Source organism: Pempheris klunzingeri, chromosome 14 (genome assembly GCF_042242105.1).
Source record: "Pempheris klunzingeri isolate RE-2024b chromosome 14, fPemKlu1.hap1, whole genome shotgun sequence".
Classification (NCBI taxonomy): domain Eukaryota; kingdom Metazoa; phylum Chordata; class Actinopteri; order Acropomatiformes; family Pempheridae; genus Pempheris; species Pempheris klunzingeri.
The window spans coordinates 5,672,998-5,692,336 of NC_092025.1; the positions used below are offsets into that span (position 1 = coordinate 5,672,998).

Sequence of the window (19,339 nt, forward strand, 5' to 3'; positions counted from 1 at the left end):
TCCCTTCCGCGCACGAGAGTGTAGACGAGTAGACCAGTGTGGATATCTGATGGATGAGTGGATGTAAGGAAAACTGAAAGCACTTTGAAAACACCGCGAAGTGGACTTGGCGTTTAGGATCGGGCTCTCTTTACGTTCGTCTGCTGTTTCTGAACAGGTGAAGCCGGAGAGTGGAACAGAGCCTTAACGAGGATGGTTTGGACACGTTCACTCACAGGCTACTGTGGTTTGGCCGGTTGATGGGATCAAGCAGTCTGTTCCCTTCCTTAGATTCAGAGAACATGTTTTTATAGGACTCTGGACATTAGGTATGGTGGGGCAGACATTTGTATCCCTCAATAGCGTCACTGTATCTGTTACATGAGTCTATGGGAAAAAACCTCAGCGGAGACGTGCGCTACTTTTATGCCTGAATCATTTACTTGAAATTTCCAGAAATGAAGGAAAAATGTAAGAGTGCGGCGAAGACACGGCGAGAGAAGGAGAACGGAGAGTTTTATGAGCTGGCCAAGCTGCTGCCTCTGCCGGCGGCCATCACGTCCCAGCTGGACAAGGCCTCCATCATCCGACTGACCAGCAGCTACCTCAAGATGAGGGCAGTCTTTCCAGACGGTAGGAACTCAGAGGAATCAGCCAGAGTGCAGCACGTAGAGAGACATACTGGGTATGGTAACACTGCCTAGATGGGAGCAGGGTTCCAAAGAGGTCCAGATCAAACATATCCAAGACCGAAATGGACGAGCAACATGGAGCGGAAATACTGTGACATATTGAAATGTTTAACCAATGTAACTCATCAAAAATACATTTGTCAAAACGATACGTTATGTGCGACACAATCCAGGTAATTCCCAGCTTTTCGGTTTAAAAAAGCATCACAAAATCATTTCCTTTAATCGAGTTAGAAGTTTTGTTTTTTTCGCTTTTAATTTGAAATGTAAGAGGAAATATGTAGAAAATACAATTTAGGATTTCCATGAGGTTTTCCACGTGAGAGGGTTAGAATGAGAAATTCGTGAAGAAGAACGCACGGACGCACTGACGGACGGGAGCTTTGCGCGCACAAGCTTCCACGGCAAGTCGCTTACATCTACAATTGATAGTAGTGACAAGGGGAAAGTAATGTGGAGGATGGAGAGATTCCTATTTTAATAGCGCTTTTAAGTAAGGCATCCTTTATGAAGTAATAATTCATTTATTTATTCATACAAATAAATAATTTACTAACACTTTATAGTGCTTATGAAAGTGAGGCGTCCTATACATTTGTCCATAAATAACTTAATGATAAGCATTAACATTTCTCACAACCTGCCCATCCCAATGTTGTTTCTGTTAAAAGATTCTAAAGTAAATTATTTAGCAACTATCTATGAAGCCACAAATTATAAGTTATAAGCCCTATAAAATATCTATTTTATACCTTATTACACATCGATACCAATTTTAAAAGCGCTTTAAAAAATAGTGTTGACATGGTAATTTAAATAAAGTTGAAAATAAACTCAAAGTTGAAAAGTAACTGTCAGTAGATTATTAAAATACGCCCGCTTTTCCTTAAAGAACTTGCCACAAAATTTAGGAGCTTTCGTACCACATTAAGACTTTTGACAGAAAGTTATTAGAGCATGATAAGAGATAACAACAGCAATACTACTACTACCACTAATAATAATAATTAGAATAATAAGAAGAAGAATAACGGCTTATTTTAATCAAAGATAGTTTAGATGAATTACCTCTCTGTCTTGTAGAATCAGATTGTGATCGCAGTTGCGAAAATGAAAGTGAACTTCAGCCTGAAAGTTTTCTCCCTCATTCACTTTCTCTGAAACTCATTTTGGTAGTCAGGGCTCGGCACTGATGAAAGGACGATGTCTATTTTAAACGCCTCAGTCATTCATCAAGGTGAATTATTTCATTAAGCCGCGTCCAGCCACAGTGGTGCAGGTTAGAGGGCAGGAAAACAGAGCCTTTCCTCTCTGTCATCACTCATAAAGTCAGACTAACACTCGGCCTTTATGCCCGGGCCACCCGTTAGACTGCAGAGCCGTCCACGCCAGATTTCTGTGCGGAGGCCTCAGCCGCAGCGGGCCTGCTCAGTTATTCAGCATGCAGTCCTGGGGATCCTTAAAGCTGATGTAACGAACCCAGAATTTCAGGGATGTGAGAAAGTCAGTAGGACAAACTTTATGTCAGGGGTCTCATCTTGTCGTCATTACCATAAATGCATGCGGGATTAAGTATGGGCACTAAAACAAGACGATGTATTTATTTAAGGGCTCCGTTTGTTTTAATGCTCTGAAGAAGCACAACGGATCTGTAAGTGATTGTGTCAGTGTAAATACAGACGTATTCCTGCTGCAAATACTGTTGTATATTTATTACTGACTGACTAGAGCATAGTCTCACTCAGCTTTGCCAGTGAAATGTTTATTCAGGAAGGTGGTGGCATGCAACTGAAGGTTGTTTTTTTGCCTTAAAAGTGGCTGATAACCCTGAAGTGTAGCTTTTATTATTTTAGATACTTTTGCATGTAGGTCAGCAAAAAGAGGTACAGTAGCCTGATTGTGCAGTTTGTAGCTTTACCTCCACAGCTGAAGCATTGGTTAAAAAATAGCAATTAAAAACAGTCCTAAAAAAACTATTATCAAGTTCCGGAATATGGACTGTAAGTTTACTATGACTTTGTTTTTGCACATTTTTACATGTAATTTTATGTTTTATTTTTTTTAATGTTGGTTTTACAATTCAGCCTTTTGTTATTTTGGCAACGTTGTTTGTTGAAGTTTCTAGTTCCTGTTTATGTGGGGTTAGTTATACGAAGCTGACAGAAAAATGTCAAAAGTGTCAGTCTAAACAGTGACAGCCTAAAGACCTTTGACCTGCGGGCCAGTCAAGTCTCCCAACAAGCAGAAAATATAGCAGAAAATAGCACAGCAAGAAATCATGAGTAATCTCTAAATAAAAATATGCACCCAACACTGGCAGGATTTTACTATTCACACACATTCGCATTTTGAAAAACTGAGCTGCAGTTAGAAGTCACTTTTACACTCAAAGGTTTTACATCACTGTGAACCTGCCTCATCACAGAACTGATTCAAAGGTGTCGTTCAAATTGAAATTGATGTGAAAAGCAGAATTATTCCCCAAACCAACCTGCTTAGCAGAAACAATACTCTGCACTTCTATCAGGCTGTCAACATGTGTTTCTGCAGGTATGATTTAGTGGGTATACTTTGCTTAATCCATGTAGGCTTCCAAAATGTTTTATTCTGCTTTTCCAAAAAGTGAGTCCTAGTTCGGGGAAATATTTTATTCCAGATGTATGCAAACTTCCCAAGTTTTTATTGATAAAACAACACACATCTAGGTGAACAATATACTCAATCAGACATTTATTTTTGAGCACTTTAGTAATGTGTTTATTATTATTATTCTGGCACACTGTGGACAGGTTTCAGCCCTGATAATTACAGAACAGAGAACATTAGTTTTTGTACCGTGTGCAGATATTAAAATCATTGTAGATAGTTGCATTCTAAAAATAATGACTGAGAGCTACCTTGGCAATGATATGTCACATTTTTGACTCTCCTAGCTTGATGGCAGCTGGGTATTTCATTTGTGTGGAGCTGCACAGCCAGACGCAGGCATCTGTCAGCCTGGATTATAAGAGAGTTTATATGAACAGTGTCTAACAGTGTCAAGCACTAACATTTCAGTCCCTCTGATCAGGTGATGACAGAACCCTCTGTTTCCTTGTTTTCCGTCTTTATAGCTTTTCCCACAGATACCAGTGAATATTTATTTTTACAGTTGGAGTTGGTACATGGAAAAGTATCCCAAGAAATAGAAATGCCATGTCCACTGGCATGTTTCGCAAATCATGTCTCAGTTCTGCGTCCTAAAGCAAGATACGCTTTATAAAAACCATTAAAATTCTGTTAGTAACTGGCTTGTGAAAGCATCAAATGCTCTTCTCCTACTCCGCATTTGTTCTGTAAGAAATAAAGACAAGGAACAGTTGTGGGTATAGGCAGCAGGTATTATTGAAGCCCACAAGGATGTGGATAAAGTTACAAAGCAGATCAACGACAATGACATGATTTATTGTGCTTTAACTTAACAAAACAAAAATACAACATACTTTCGACAAGTGAAAATTGTTCCTTTTATTACAGCAGCTATTACTGCAATCTGTCTTCAACATGTGGAATAACAATGTGTGAGTCCTCATTGATTGTGAGGTTAATGTCAGACCATAAAACATTATATTATGTTATGTTATATTATATTATATTATATTATATTATATTATATTATATTATATTATATTATATTATATTATATTATATTATATTCACTTTTTCCACATTTTGTTATGTTACAGCCCTATTCCAAAATGGATTAAATTCTTTTTTTTCCTCATCAATCTACACACAATACCCCATAATGATAAAGTGAAAAAAGTTTTAGAAATTTTTGCAAATGTATTAAAAATAAAAAACTGAAATATCATATGTACGTAAGTATTCACACCCTTTATTCAGTACTTTGTTGAGGCAGCTTTGGCAGCGATTACAGCCTCAAGTCTTCTTGGGTATGATGCTACAAGCTTGGCACACCTGCATTTGGGGTGTTTTTCCCATTCTTCTCTGCAGATCCTCTCAAGCTCTGTCAGGTTAGATGGGGAGCGTCGCTGCACAGCTATTTTCAGGTCTTTCCAGAGATGTTCAATGGGGTTCAAGTCTGGGCTCTGGCTGGGCCACTCAAGGACATTCACAGACTTGTCCCGAAGCCACTCCTTCGTTATCTTGGCTGTGTGCTTCGGGTCATTGTCCTGTTGGAAGGTGAACCGTTGCCCCAGTCTGAGGTCCTGAGCGCTCTAGAGCAGGTTTTCATCCAGGATGTCTCTGTACTTTGCTGCATTCATCTTTCCCTCTATCCTGACTAGTCTCCCAGTTCCTGCTGCTGAAAAACATCCCCACAGCATGATGCTGCCACCACCATACTTCACCGTAGGGATGGTATTTGCCAGGTGATGAGCGGTGCCTGGTTTCCTCCAGACGTGACGCTTGGCATTCAGGCCAAATAGTTCTATCTTGGTTCTATCAGACCAGAGAATCTTGTTTCTCATGGTCTGAGAGTCGTTTAGGTGCCTTTTGGCAAACTCCAAGCGGGCTGTCATGTGCCTTTTACTGAGGAGAGGCTTCCGTCTGGCCACTCTACCATTAAGGCCTGATTGGTGGAGTGCTGTGCTGCAGAGATGGTTGTCCTTCTGGAAGGTTCTCCCATTTCCTCAGAGTAACGCTGGAGCTCTGTCAGAGTAACCATCGGGTTCTTGGTCACCTCCCTGGCCAAGGCCCTTCTCCCCCGATTGCTCAGTTTGGACGGGCGGCCAGCTCTAGGAAGAGTCCTGGTGGTTCTGAACTTCTTCCATTTACGAATGATGGAGGCCACTGTGCTCTTCGGGACCTTCAATGCTGCAGAAATTTTTCTGTACCCTTCCTAAGATCTGTGCCTCGATACAATCCTGTCTTGGAGGTTTACAATTCCTTTGCTTCATGGCTTGGTTTCTGCTCTGACATGCACTGTCAGCTGTGGGACCTTATATAGACAGGTGTGTGCCAAATCAAGTCCAATCAATTGAATTTACCACAGGTGGACTCCAGTCAAGTTGTAGAGTACCCACTGTATGTAAATTATTGCATTATTAAGCTTCCAACCTGGTATCACATCCTTTCTGATGCAGTCACTAAACTCCAGGAGTTAAAAGAAGTACAAAAATATTGAATTATTAAATATTTATTCCTCTGTTTCTCTTGACAGTAACATTGGTGCTGTCACAAAGTCTGCCTCCTCATTTAGGGCTGTGGAGGCATATGTGGGGTCAAAGTTCAATTTAGTTCAGCACTTTGCCACAAAACATCCTGGAAAATTCTAGTAATTCTCACATAGCTGCTCTAGAGAACGCACCTGCTCTCTTCACTGGAGATAATCTAATAATCATAACATAATATTAAACCTGCCCAGTGACTTTGTCTTCATCTAGTATTTTTCTCTTAAATGATAGTCTTTGTCTGACTGTCTGACTGTGTCTGTTTCTTTGTGTGTAGGCCTCGGTGATGGATGGGGTCATTCGACAAAGTTCAGTCCTGTGGACAGCGTGGCTAAAGAACTGGGTTCCCACCTTTTACAAGTTAGTAAAGGAAACTAAAAGCTGTACTGGAGTATCTTACTCCAAACTCCTCTGTGGAACTTAAACTGTTCTGTGGAATGACTTTGCTCTGATGTGCTGCAACTGCTGTTCTGTACCAAACAGTCTGTCAGCATATGCTGTGCTGGGGGTTGGTCTTACACCAAAATAATATATTCTACAATGAAATTTTAAATATGCCTTTTAAGCCACATCAATAATTTTGGCCATTATTCCACCATAAATATCACAATTAAAAGCTATATTCACAATTGAATGCTGTGAATAATATCAGGCTAGCAAGTCATGCTCAATTTAGGTTTTTCTTTTTATTGTTCTCTTTTTTGTTTTGTTTTTTTCTTCTTGTTATTCTGTGTTTTTAAAATGCTTTGACTGTATGCATTTTATCCAGAAGTGCTTGCTCTGACTGTAACCTAGCTTAACAGGAGGATTCAGTCAAACAGCCCTTTTACACCACAGGTATCTGACAACCTGCTTTCAAGCTTTCAACAACTTGAACCTCATGAGACTAGATTTTTTAAAACACATTTTAAACACTGTCCAGCACTGCCCATAACCTACTTCACCACCTTTAACCTGCTTTGAATATTCACTCTGGTACTAAAGGTACTCATGCTGACTCTACCAACAGAGCCATTGTTAAAACTGGTACTGCCATCTATATTACTCTTACAGTTGCTTCTAAAATTTTAGATTTATTTTTGATATTTGATTCTCCTGTCCTGTTCACACATTATCATTAATTTGTATTGATTTATGATATGTGACCCTTTCTTCCTGTTATGGTTTATCTGCTTTTTTTAAATCCACTTTATCTTTGCAAGCATTTAATTTGAGTCCAGTATAAACCTTTTCTCCATTAAATTATTACTATTAAAGATAGATATAGCATCTGTAAGAGCTGAACGCACCAACAAAGGAAACGGATGCTTGCATTGGGCCAATACTCAGCAGAATGGCATGATTTAATTACACAATAATAATACTTTTTAGTAAATAGAAGTAGCAAATCATTGTTTAGTTTTAAGTGTAGGCAGTTTTCAAACAAGCCATGAGAGGATTTTAAAATGCGCAGGTGGCTGGACAAGAGTTTAGAGTTCTGCTTGGCCTCCACATTCCTCTATCCATATACAACTTTGTTATATGTGCATTAAATAGCATTATAATTAGTTTGTCAAATTAGTCATTTGTACCCTGAAATAACTATTTTTGCAGAAAATGTGTGCCCTTAAATGCTGAATGTGTAACCAGGCAGGCTGCTCCTTTACATTACTGACTCGTTTAGCAGTGAACTAAACAAATGATACTGTTCTTTTTTTAGAGAAAGTTCAGTCATGAAGGATGAAATATGGCAGTAGAAAATGTTTTTCTGCTTGCGGTCAACAAGAAAATACTTTCTTTATTCCATGTTTTATTTACAAATTATTGAAAACCTATAGAAATACATTTCTTTGTTTGGTTCTTGTTGGAGTTTGGTTTTACCCAACATTAGAATGATTTCACCTCATCTTTTAGACATTCTATTCATTCATTCTATTCATATATATGTATATATATATATATATGTGTGTGTGTGTGTGTGTGTGTGTGTGTGTGTGTGTGTGTGTGTGTGTAACCTGCGTTTAACAGTAACTACTTTGTTACCACTCCCTCAGACTCTGGATGGCTTTGTGTTTGTTGTTGCCTCTGATGGCAAAATCATGTACATCTCTGAAACAGCATCAGTCCACCTTGGCCTTTCCCAGGTAAGAGTCTCCTTCACCTCACCTCAACAAACTCCCTCATATGATATAGTACATTGATAGGTTAGTTTATTCTAAAACACAATTAACCTTTTAATGTTAACTACTGTTATTCTTGTTTATGTGTGGTATGATCAAATATAACAAGTAGTGTACACATTCTAAATAGCAGCACATTTGGGATGTGGCCACATTTCTGTTTTTTCTTGTATTTTGGTTAGTTTGGGTGTTGCTGAACATCAGTACATTTATGAACACATGCTGGAAATATGTGTGCTGCAGGTGGAGCTGACAGGAAACAGTATTTTTGAGTATATCCACCCGTCAGACCATGATGAGATGACAGCAGTGCTGGGGTTTTGCCAGCCTCCACACCATCACTTTTCCCCAGGTACTTAAAAACCTTTAGCTCGCAGGCTCTACTGCACATGTCATGGACTATCATATGTATTCTAAATTGTCTAATGTGACTGGGGCATTCTTTTATCTCAGCAGCACAGAGTACCACTCTTTGAAACAAGCTTATCTTTAGAGGCAGGCCATTGTTTGGAAATTATACATGGTCTCTGGTTTTTACACAGTCGTTATTTGCCACAGACACTAAAGAGACTATGTAAATGTGGCTTGTTCTTTTTCCAGTGTCAGTGTTGTTTTCCCAGTTTTGCCAGTATAGCTATTGCTAATGAAGGCATGTTACTCAACAACACTGATGCTTGCTCATGTGGGGATTCTTGAATCCTTAATTTTGAATTCCTGAATTGCTGGGTCTCTCTCTAATTAAAGAGTTTGGTCTAGACCTGCTCTTTATGTAAAGCGTCTTGAGATAATGCTGTTATGAATTGGCGCTCTATAAATAAAGATTGATTGATTGATTGATTGAACACTTTCACTGGAGAGATATTGTTAAGTCTGACTTGCACTCTCTGGTCTCTAAGTGTGCTTTTGGTGTGCACGCTTCCATAGAAAAATACCAAACATTATAGAACCAGTTGATTACTGTTCAACATTGCAAGTAATTACTCTTACAGTAAGAATAAGAACTACGAGGGGTATTTTTAGATTATGGGTATTTGTGGTTATCAGTTTTGTGATGATGGTGTCATGATGATGGGTTTGGCTCAGCTTGGGATTGCATTTGTAAATAAAAGTCTGTTTTACATACTGGGGCTATGGAGTCTGTAAGACCTGGTTCTAAAAAAAAGATGTTTGTTGTGTTACATTATAGCATCTTAGCATATGTTGCTTTTTTTTTATAAGTGAGTTTTAAGAATGCCATACTACATTACTGAACAAAACAATGTTATTGGATTAGTAGGCAGACTTTAACTTTTAAAAGACTGTAGGGTTGTTTCACATGTTAAAATTATCCTGGTCAGCTTTTGCCATGTTGTTGGCTAATAATGAACAATCAAGGACTCCTTCTCTTTTTTATATAGCCTTATAAATGGTAAATGAGGTGTGGAACAGTAGAGTGTGTGTAGCTACTAATTAGGGTAAGGGTTGTGGTGGTTGTGGTGGCAACGATGAGAGTGATACAAGAGAGAGTACAGTGAGAGTGTCTCTGTGGCTCCCTCTGCTACACTTGGACCACAGCACTGTATTGTATTGTGAAAACACAATCTACTGTAACATGTGAGTAATGCCTTTGTAATGTGTGTTTGTGTGACAGAGTATGAAATAGAGCGCTCCTTCTTCTTGAGGATGAAGTGTGTTCTTGCTAAACGAAATGCAGGACTTACATGTGGGGGATATAAGGTAGGTACAGCTACTGGGTTTTCATTTATCCTAACACACATGAGTACTCCATTTATGGGTATTTTTTATTATGGGTATTAGGGGTGTGGAAGTGATTTCATTCCATTGAGTGTACAAGTCATTGTTTATTGGTCATTCTCAAACAACCATGGTGACAACTGACTGTATTTAAATATCTGTGTTGTCCTAAGCGATTCAGAAATTAGAGGTTACTAAGCATGCATTGCACCAAGCCTCATTATTGTTTTAGCCTAATCTCTGCACTTGTATATGGATCAATGTATTCACCGCCAATCAGGTGGTGGTATGTTCTTCCACCACCTGACTGCAGTAAGTCTACTGCTTGACCACCTATTAACTCAACAAACAGAACACAAAGGGACAGCTGGGCACACAGTAAGAGGGCTACACATGCACACATAGAACTGAAGTGACATCGGGTGGGTGCTTTTTCTTTTTTATGTGTGTGGGGCCCTCAAACAGGTTTTATATTTATATAGGTATATAAAAGCTTAGGGATCAGTTTAACTCCAAACTGGTGATCATATACCTAGGTCCTGTGCAGAAAAAGTTATCAGGGTCTCTTGCTGTCCAACTAAAAACACAGTTGCAGCAGAGTTCTGTCAGTCTGAGCCTTGCCACTGTCAGCAACTACACTGTTACAATGCTATACAGATGCTTTACGATACTGCTCCTAGCCATGTGGGGGAGCGAGCATGACTCACTATTCCATGCCTTCTAAAAGGATGCTGACATAGCAGATAAGCAAACAAACACCATCACTATCTTTCTGCTTCATCATGTTATGATGGGAAAATATGTAATCACATAATCTTGGCAAAATACTTTTTTTTTGGTTGGAGGGCCAGATTGCAAGTCTGCTGTGATGCTGCCAATAAAGACAGCTGAGCTACACCATATCAGAAGCTGTGTTGTATAGGGGCATCAATACAACCATGCCATGATCACAATAAGACAATAAGATTGTGATCATGGCAGGATAATATGGCAATAGCTGCACAGTCCAGGTACATCTGCGAATAGAGAAGTAGTTGCATAGGGACTACTAAGGAACCATAGTTCAAATTCCAGTCTACTGTTTTTGTGCTGTTTGGTTTGGAAAATACCCAATTTTGTGTGTTTTTGTGTGTCATGACATTGGTGTCATGCTGTTGTTTCCCAGGTCATCCACTGCAGTGGCTACCTGAAAGTGCGTCCATACATGATGGACATGGCGCTGTATGAATCCTGTTATCAGTCTGTAGGTCTGGTGGCAGTTGGTCACTCCCTGCCCCCCAGTGGTATTACTGAGATCAAACTCCACAGCAACATGTTCATGTTCCGGGCCAGCCTGGACTTTAAACTCATTTTCTTGGACACAAGGTAGGACAGACGCTTGATGCTAAATAGGTGGATGGCAGTGATATCACAATATCTTCATGATACCTGTATGAAATTTAAAATCATAGAAACCATCACAAATGATCAACATAAGAAAATCATTTGCAAAACACATGCATACAATGTTATAAGAAAAGAATATGAATATGGAGTGCTGGATTGTTAACTTAATGTTTTGAGTACACTAATGCCCAAATCAACCCCCTAACCCCTGTGTCGTCTGTCCTTTGTGTTGGAGCAAGGGTGGCAGAGCTGACAGGGTATGAGCCTCAGGACCTGATAGAGAAGACTCTCTACCACCACGTCCATACCTGTGATGTTTTCCATCTACGCTATGCTCACCATTTATGTGAGTCCTCGAAAGTTCTCCTACAGCCTATTACATTCAACACCAATTCATATGTATTAAATAACAGCCATAACACACTGGTCTATGTGTCACGACCAGGACCGACAAGACAAAGGAACCCACAAGCACGACTCTGAAAGTGACAAAAAAAAACACTTTATTAAACAAAGGCAAGGGAAAAAACAGGGACAATGGCAATAAACACTAAGGCTAAGCTAACAAAAGGCGACTCCGTGAAGAACAGGAGCGAACAGACAAAACAAAATCAAAACGCTAAGAACAGAAAAACTCAGGCCAAAAAGGCAATCAAAACTAGAAACACGATATAAAGTAACATCGGAAAAACTAAGCTAGGCTAATTTCAAAGTGAACAACAAAAGGAGCAAGGCAAAGCTTGAAACAAAGTAAACAACTGAAAAAAACAAACCTCAAGAATGGTACTCAGACAATGGAATTCAAGGACAAGTTAGCACAGAATGGCAAGACAATTGTCATGACGAACTGGCACAGGACAAAGGGAGATGCAGACAATAAATACACAAGGTAATGGGGAACAGGTGGAAACAATCAGGGAGGGGCTAGACAATCATAGACGGCAGGGAAACAGGGTTACTACAAAATAAAACCGGAAATGACAAGACAACATGAGACGAGACAAAAAACTGAACTTGACAAAATACAGGATCATGACACTATATTTACCACGTGTGATGATAAAATTCACACAGAATGGACTTTTTTTCCCCCAGTGCATTTTGGAGTCAATTTTCAGGTATTTCATGATATTCCTGGGGTGAAGGAAGGGTAGGTAGGGGGTTTGAATCTGAATCTGCAGTTCCCTTCAGATTTATGGAACTTAATCGTGAGTTTCAGCTTATTATTTAATCGTCCGGCTTATAGTTTTGGCTGTAGCAGGAAGCTGTTAACAACCCACTGTACATGACCTGCTCTGCACCAAACAGCAGTAAGACACAGTAAGACCAGCTGATGAACATAGTGGAGCACTTAGCAGCTGAAGAGCCAGATGTTTTTCTCAAGAATTGGTGGAGAGCAAAACAGAGCTAAAAGAGGGTTAATGTTGGACTTACATTAGCCAGATGTCCAGATACATGACTCCAAATGAATACGGTAATTACTTTATGTGTAAGTTTGCAAGTAAAGTTTAACAAGTTTGCCTTAAAGTGATGATGTATTAATGTTCACAGGTTGTTTCTGTTACCTGTGGCCAACGAAATCACTTATTGCAGGTTTAAAGTCAGTTGAGAAATTCTGCATCTTTGAATAACTGATGCACAGTGCTAGTTATAATAAGAGGCTCTTCCTGTGTACAAAATCCTGTGTGACTGAGGGGTTGATGTCAAAATTTCTCTCTTTGATCCTGATCTTTGTGTTCCCTGTAAGTGCTGGTGAAGGGGCAGGTCACCACTAAATACTACCGCATGTTATCAAAGCATGGAGGCTGGGTGTGGGTGCAGAGCTACGCCACAATCGTGCACAACAGCCGTTCCTCCAGACCTCACTGTATTGTCAGTGTGAACTACGTCCTCACGTGAGTTGGCACCCTGTTATTCCCCAAGTAAAACATCCTGTTAAATCAGTACAATCTTACACAGTGTATGTCTGTCTGTTTGCACACAGTGAAATCGAGTGCAAGGAGCTGCAATTGTCTGAAGACCAGAGTCGGGCCTTTAAGCCTGGTCTCAGTCTTACTTCCTCCCAGGACCACCACAAACAATTCCGTACCAAAATAGTCAAGATGAAGAACAAACTGAGAGCAGCTCCCTATCCTGAGGTTGGACTTACTGATAGTATTTCAGAGTAAACCGAAAGTGAATGTTATCACACAGTTATTATGGAAAATGTTTTTGTGGTCTATTAATTCTGTTCCCTGACCTTGAATTCCATTTTACCTGTCTATTTGAGATAGACATCCCAGATCTGCTTTCAGCACAGTGATGTTTGTTTTTGATTAAAATTATGAAAACCAACCAACCATTTGATTCCCTTAGATTCAAAGTCAAAAAGAAAATCAGTCTGTTGTGATCTATAAATTAATAGGTGATTGTAAATAGTCATCTGCAGCTGTCTCACCGAAAAAGATTCTCCATAAATTAAGAAAGTCTCTGCAGTTGGGCTGGGAGGCCATTGTCTTCTTTGATGAACACAACAAAGAAGACAAGTGGATTTTGTCCCCCATCACTTACACTGAAATTGCATTACAAAGGAATCTGTTGCATTAAGATAGACTTCAAAAAATGCGAACATATCCATTAATATGAGTTTAGCCCAATTCAATTCTTTATGCAAAGCTAAGTTAAACAAAGACATGATCATTCCATTTCCTCAATAGCCAGACTAGCTTATATTCGACTAACTGACCATCCAATAGGATCCTTAAATATAACATTCTTTTACAAAAACAGTCTCTTTTACAAAAATACTTTTGCAAACACAGAAATATACATTTTTCTGCAACAATAAACACACTTGTATTTCAGTAACATTTTATTTCTTTATGGATAGCAGCAGGCCACTAGCCTCTCTCAGCTGGACCACTCAAGCTGCTACCCACAGAGGGGCCTGTGGAAGGAGACATCCCAGTATCCACCTGTGACCACCAGCAGGAAGAAGAGCTCCAGCTTGAGAACTGAAGCAGGCCAGGTATCCTGCAGCCCGACTTACAATCTGACCCTCCACTACCCCCACAAGAACGAGCATCTGGATGCTCAGAGTCAGCTGCCTAGCTCAGGCCCCTCCTCTCAGCTGGCTCAACAGGTCATCGGCTCAGTGCACAGTCGAAGACGTGTTGGATGGAACATCAGCAGCCCCCCGGCACCTACCAAATACCCAGGTACTCTCTTTATCTGACAAAGTTTAATGATTTAGCCTCTGTAGATTTATTTCCTGTATTAATTACATTTAACCTCAACATTTACCGCTAGAAAAAAATGCCTTGACTATGGAAAAAAAAATTTATTACACAAAGGTGATGACACTTGTGCCCTAAACAGCTGTTGGTCTCTATCTGTTCCCAACCATGTGCCTTCATGGAGGAAAATAATGTCCTTCAGACCTAACTGCTGTGGTGGATGACATTGTTAACTCGCTTGATAAAAAAGCACTACTAGTAGATCTCTCCAAGGGCTTTGATACCATTAATCACAATGTTAAATGAGCTGCTACCATGGGTATTCTACTTATTGCTACTTCAGAACTTATCTTTCTGGTAGAGTTAAAATTGCTGTTACTAATGGTTTTGAGTGTCTGATAAAGACTGAATAGAATAGGACCATTATTATTTATGTATTTTAACTCAGCACTGCTATGTCCATTTATATGCTGATGATACCATCCTGTGTGCCATCACCAGACATATTACCATACCTGTTTTGTCAGTTATTATACCTTGCTATCTAATATATTTAACATTCTTAGTTGAGTTAAAAGTGAACAACAATGACACCAGATCATAGGAGAGGTTAGCTTTAAAAGTTCACACCAAATCACACTCAACAACACTGAGCAACACAAACTGTTAGTGATGCTCATTCCTTGCACAGTGAAGATTTACCTAGTAATTTTTTTTATATTTGTGATTGCTTTAATTAGTGTATCTGTGTATGTGCTGACTGAATTATGCTGTGTTGTTGCAGAGACAGGTCTCTTGCGTAATTAGAGAGTTTGCCTGAATAAATAAAGCTTAGCTCACTAGTTTCTGTGATTAATATAATCACAAAGTGTGAACTGAACCCCTCCCTCAAACATTGTGAATTATCCTATCTCTATCATACCTGTCAATGATAAAGTGACATAAGATACACACATAAGACACAACTTTAGTTATTCTAAGGGCAACTTTTGTGTAGCAGTTGCAGTACAAAGCACGAAAGAGTGCAAATACAAAGAGAGCAAATAAAAATATCAATAAAGTATATAAATAAACAGATATCCAAACCCTCAAAACAAAATGCCACAATGCAAACAATGTCAAATCTCAAGTACAGTTAAGTGCACATAGTTAAATGTTCAATAATTATGTCGATGATATCAACTGTTATGTCCCTTTATGTCCTGTATGTCACCAAGTTGTAATGACTGTAATCCATGGAGAGATAGTAATCCAGGGAGAAGGAGAAGAGCAAACAGGGCAGAATAGAGATTATATGGAGGCTGGAGCCACCTCAGCACTTCATGCCTCTGCCGTCCTGGCATTTCTGTCTGAGGTAGATCAGTTCTAAAGTTTGATTGCCGCAAGGAGAAAGAATTTCCTGTTGCATTCTGTGGTGCACCGTGGTGGTGTCAGTCTGCTTCTGAAGGTGCTCCTAACCAGCACATTGTAGAGAGTGTGAGAGTCATTGTCCGGCATCCCCTCTGATGCTACTGCAAATTTCAAATTAATTATTTAAAAAGGCTAAGAAATAACTAACTCAGCGGTTGCAAAGAGACATATCTTTACAAGGAAGACATTCATTCAAGTCATTCATACTTTCATTCAGCCAGAGGGTATGTAACATCTCACATATGCTGCAGTATCTCTATTTTTTGGATAAAAAGTTACTTACTAATTCACTTCATTTGGAAGAATAAGAAACACTATGTGAAATAGTATGTTGTTGTAAATGCCTATCACGTGGGAGGGCTTACCTCTCTTGACTCCACTACCCTAAATAATAGTTATAAGTGGCTTAAGCAGTTTAGATTATTTATATGATAATCAGTTCATAACTTTATAAAATACATTTTTATTTGATGATAGTTGGTTCCATAATAATATTGTGCAGTTTAAACAGCTTGTGAATAAAAATGGCCAGCTGATGATCCATCCATCCATTATCTACACCGCTTATCCTTTAGGGTCACAGGGGGGCTGGAGCCAATCCCATTGCTACATTGGGCGAGAGGAGGGGTACACCCTTGACTGGTCGCCAGTCAATCACAGGGGTTACACATAGAGACAGACAACCATTCACATTCTCACTCACACCTACAGGCAATTTAGAGTCACCAATTAACCTAACCTGCATGTGTTTGGACTTTGGGAGGAAGCCATAGTACCCATAGATAACCCACGTAAGCACAGGGACAACATGCAAACTCCAAACAGAAAGGTCCCAGATTCAAACCAGCAGATTTGAACCTGGAACCTTCTTGCTGTGAGACAGTGCTCATCATCGCACCACTGTGCTGCCCCCAGCTGATGATGTATTCTCAAATTTTAGATACCTTTATAGCTCCTGTTGCAGCCAAGGAATTGGCCATTTTAATGGATGGGATTCCCTCAGGTATTACCACTCACTTCAACAACAAAAAAGCTGGAAACTAAACTATGGTTGCTAACATGAAGCACAATGGCCATATTTAAAACGCTGAGCACAATTTTGAAAATCTGTTTTCCATGTTTGATCTTTTTGTGTGGAGGAATGTTTACAAAAAAAACTGAATTAACAGAAAAATTAAGGCTCTAGCATATAGAATAATGTGTGTCACCAAGAACATGGATGTTGACATCATACCATAATTTAGAAAAGTAACTGTATACTTCTGATCCTGCCCCCTCTCCCTTTCAGGAGAAGTTTTGGTGTAATTTCAGCTTCCAAATATTCTTTTCTTCAGCAGGCCCTGTGCTGGCAGCTGATCGTAGGTACCCTGGTGAGATCTACCATCACTGTTCCAGCAGCACAAGCCCACAATCTACCAGGAGGCTGAAAGAGGAACCTTATGAACATTACACACTTGTCCATAGTGAGGTGTCTGAGGTTTGTCAACATCCTCATGTCACCAAGGACAGTAAGCCTTCAAGCCAGGATGTCCAACACAATCCAAAAGGTGCTGAGGGACCTCAAGGTGACCGGGCACTGACCTGCCCTTTGCTCAGTGGCCTGGTACTGGGCAAAGGTGATCAGAGTGGCTCGCTACACAGTGTGGTCCAGTCTTTCCCTGTGCAGATTGCGCTGGAGCAGAGGAGGCTGTGTATGATGGAGGCTCCCTTCAGCCACCCAGGATATCCACCACCTGCTGACAACTTCCAGCAGTGTGGAGCTGCTGCAGAGCTGCAGCCCAGGTGTACTGAGGAGGACAGGAGAGTGGTGACAGATATGGGGGTTGGGCTGGGACAAGCCCAAGCTCCATATATGTCTCTTAACTTTCATAAAATCTTGGGCAAACATGGGCCTATTAAAGCCTCCCCTTTTCGCACACTGAGCCATATAAGAGGTGGCCACAGTTACCACAGTAAAGAGACAACCGCTTACAGCTGTAACAGCCAGAGCCCCAGCTCCAGCTCATCTCCTGAGAGCCATAGAGAGATCCCACATTACATTGGCACATCCGTCATTATCACAAATGAGAGGTGACCCAGAACAGTGACTCTTGAAGTGACTTTTGCACTCCTACATATATAACGATGGACATTACAGCTGTAAGTTTTTTTCTACACTGTCATTTAAAAGAACAACCTGAACATGTTCATTTGGAAAACACATCTTTCATGAAATGTGACTATCAGTGCTGTAAGGTAAAAAGCAGTTTTTGATTAATGATAAATAATATTCCATAGTGATAGTAAGCATACATCAATAAACTGGATCTATTTTGATGAGTTTTTTAAAATTGAAGAGCTATATAATTTTTAGCAAACAATAATTTGCAACTTGAGTGTATATAGTATAGTGTAGCATAGTGTAACTCTGTAAAAACACTTGCAAGTGAATTTTTCTTTAAATGCACTCTTTATTCAATATTATGTATTTATTGTATAATTCAAATTACTTATCAGGCTTTAACACACTCAAAATATTGCAATAGAGTGGGAAGCCTGGGAGTTTTTAGCATAATCTAAGCTTCAGCCCCTAGAGGATGACATGCTATTGGATAGTAGAATTGGTATCACAGAAACATGTCTGTCAACAATAAAATAAAGTCTAGTTTAAAGGAAAACTATGGTTAATTACAACATGGGTTTTTTTTCTACATTGCTCTAGCCATCATTTGTATTGGTTATGATAACACTGCGCTAACGAAGCCAAGTTCTGCAGACATTTCCGTCTTCAACATGCACAGTTTTCTTGTGCAATATGGAGTTATTAATGACATTTCAGGCAGACTTACTTTCAGTTTGACCTCCAAATAGGTGTTGTGGATGATCGTCTGGCTGCTTCTTGATCTGTTGGACTTTCATCTGACTGTATTCTCAGTCCCAAATGTACACTATGTAAACTATTTAGTGTGTAGCATGTCATCATAACTGCTGGAGCTGAGAGCAATCAAAATAAAACTCCAGTTTTAATTCACTGTGATTCTACTTCCAAAAATCTACCCATTTTTGGTCCGTGTTTCCAGTGTTTGTGCTTAGCTAAGCTAACCACCTGCTGACAGTAGCTTCTGTGCTATACCTTTAAATAATTGTACTTTTAAAGAATGATGTAATCAATTAACAGTACAGTAGATGCTGCCAATGAAACATACTAAAGTACCACATCATAGGCCAGCTTTATACCAAAGTATCAGAAAGGTTTGTAATTTGCCAAAAAGAACACAAATAAATGACTAAACCAAAGTTGTCTCCCTTGTATCTGTTAAGCGACTTATCATCTGTAATGTGATAATACAAATCTCTGGTACACCTACAGTATATTGCAAAGCAGCAGAACAATAAGGTAAAGTTATGAATCTCCGCACATGTTAATGCATGACCACCTTTATATTAGAAAACAATGACTGGCTCCTGTGACTCCTGAGCTAAAAGTCCAACCATAAATATCTAATTGTGGTGAAGAATAAACTTCTAATCTCAACTTTTAAGGCATTAAAGGATTAAATGTTTTAAATATATTTTTTAAAAGCCTCCTCACACACACACACAGCAGTTTG

The 19,339-nt window shown here is 39.5% G+C and overlaps 1 protein-coding gene across 1 annotated transcript; it reads left to right on the forward strand.

Moving 5' to 3' along the window:
* The first annotated feature begins 437 nt into the window (after positions 1 to 437).
* sim2 (SIM bHLH transcription factor 2) lies at positions 438 to 17,823 on the forward strand. The gene is made up of 11 exons (XM_070844017.1): positions 438 to 612; positions 6,123 to 6,205; positions 7,879 to 7,968; positions 8,248 to 8,356; positions 9,635 to 9,720; positions 10,904 to 11,103; positions 11,364 to 11,470; positions 12,872 to 13,019; positions 13,109 to 13,262; positions 13,994 to 14,321; positions 17,084 to 17,823. Exons 1-11 carry the CDS (start codon positions 438 to 440, stop codon positions 17,821 to 17,823), a joined length of 2,220 nt encoding a protein of 739 aa, XP_070700118.1.
* Positions 17,824 to 19,339: the final 1,516 nt, after the last annotated feature.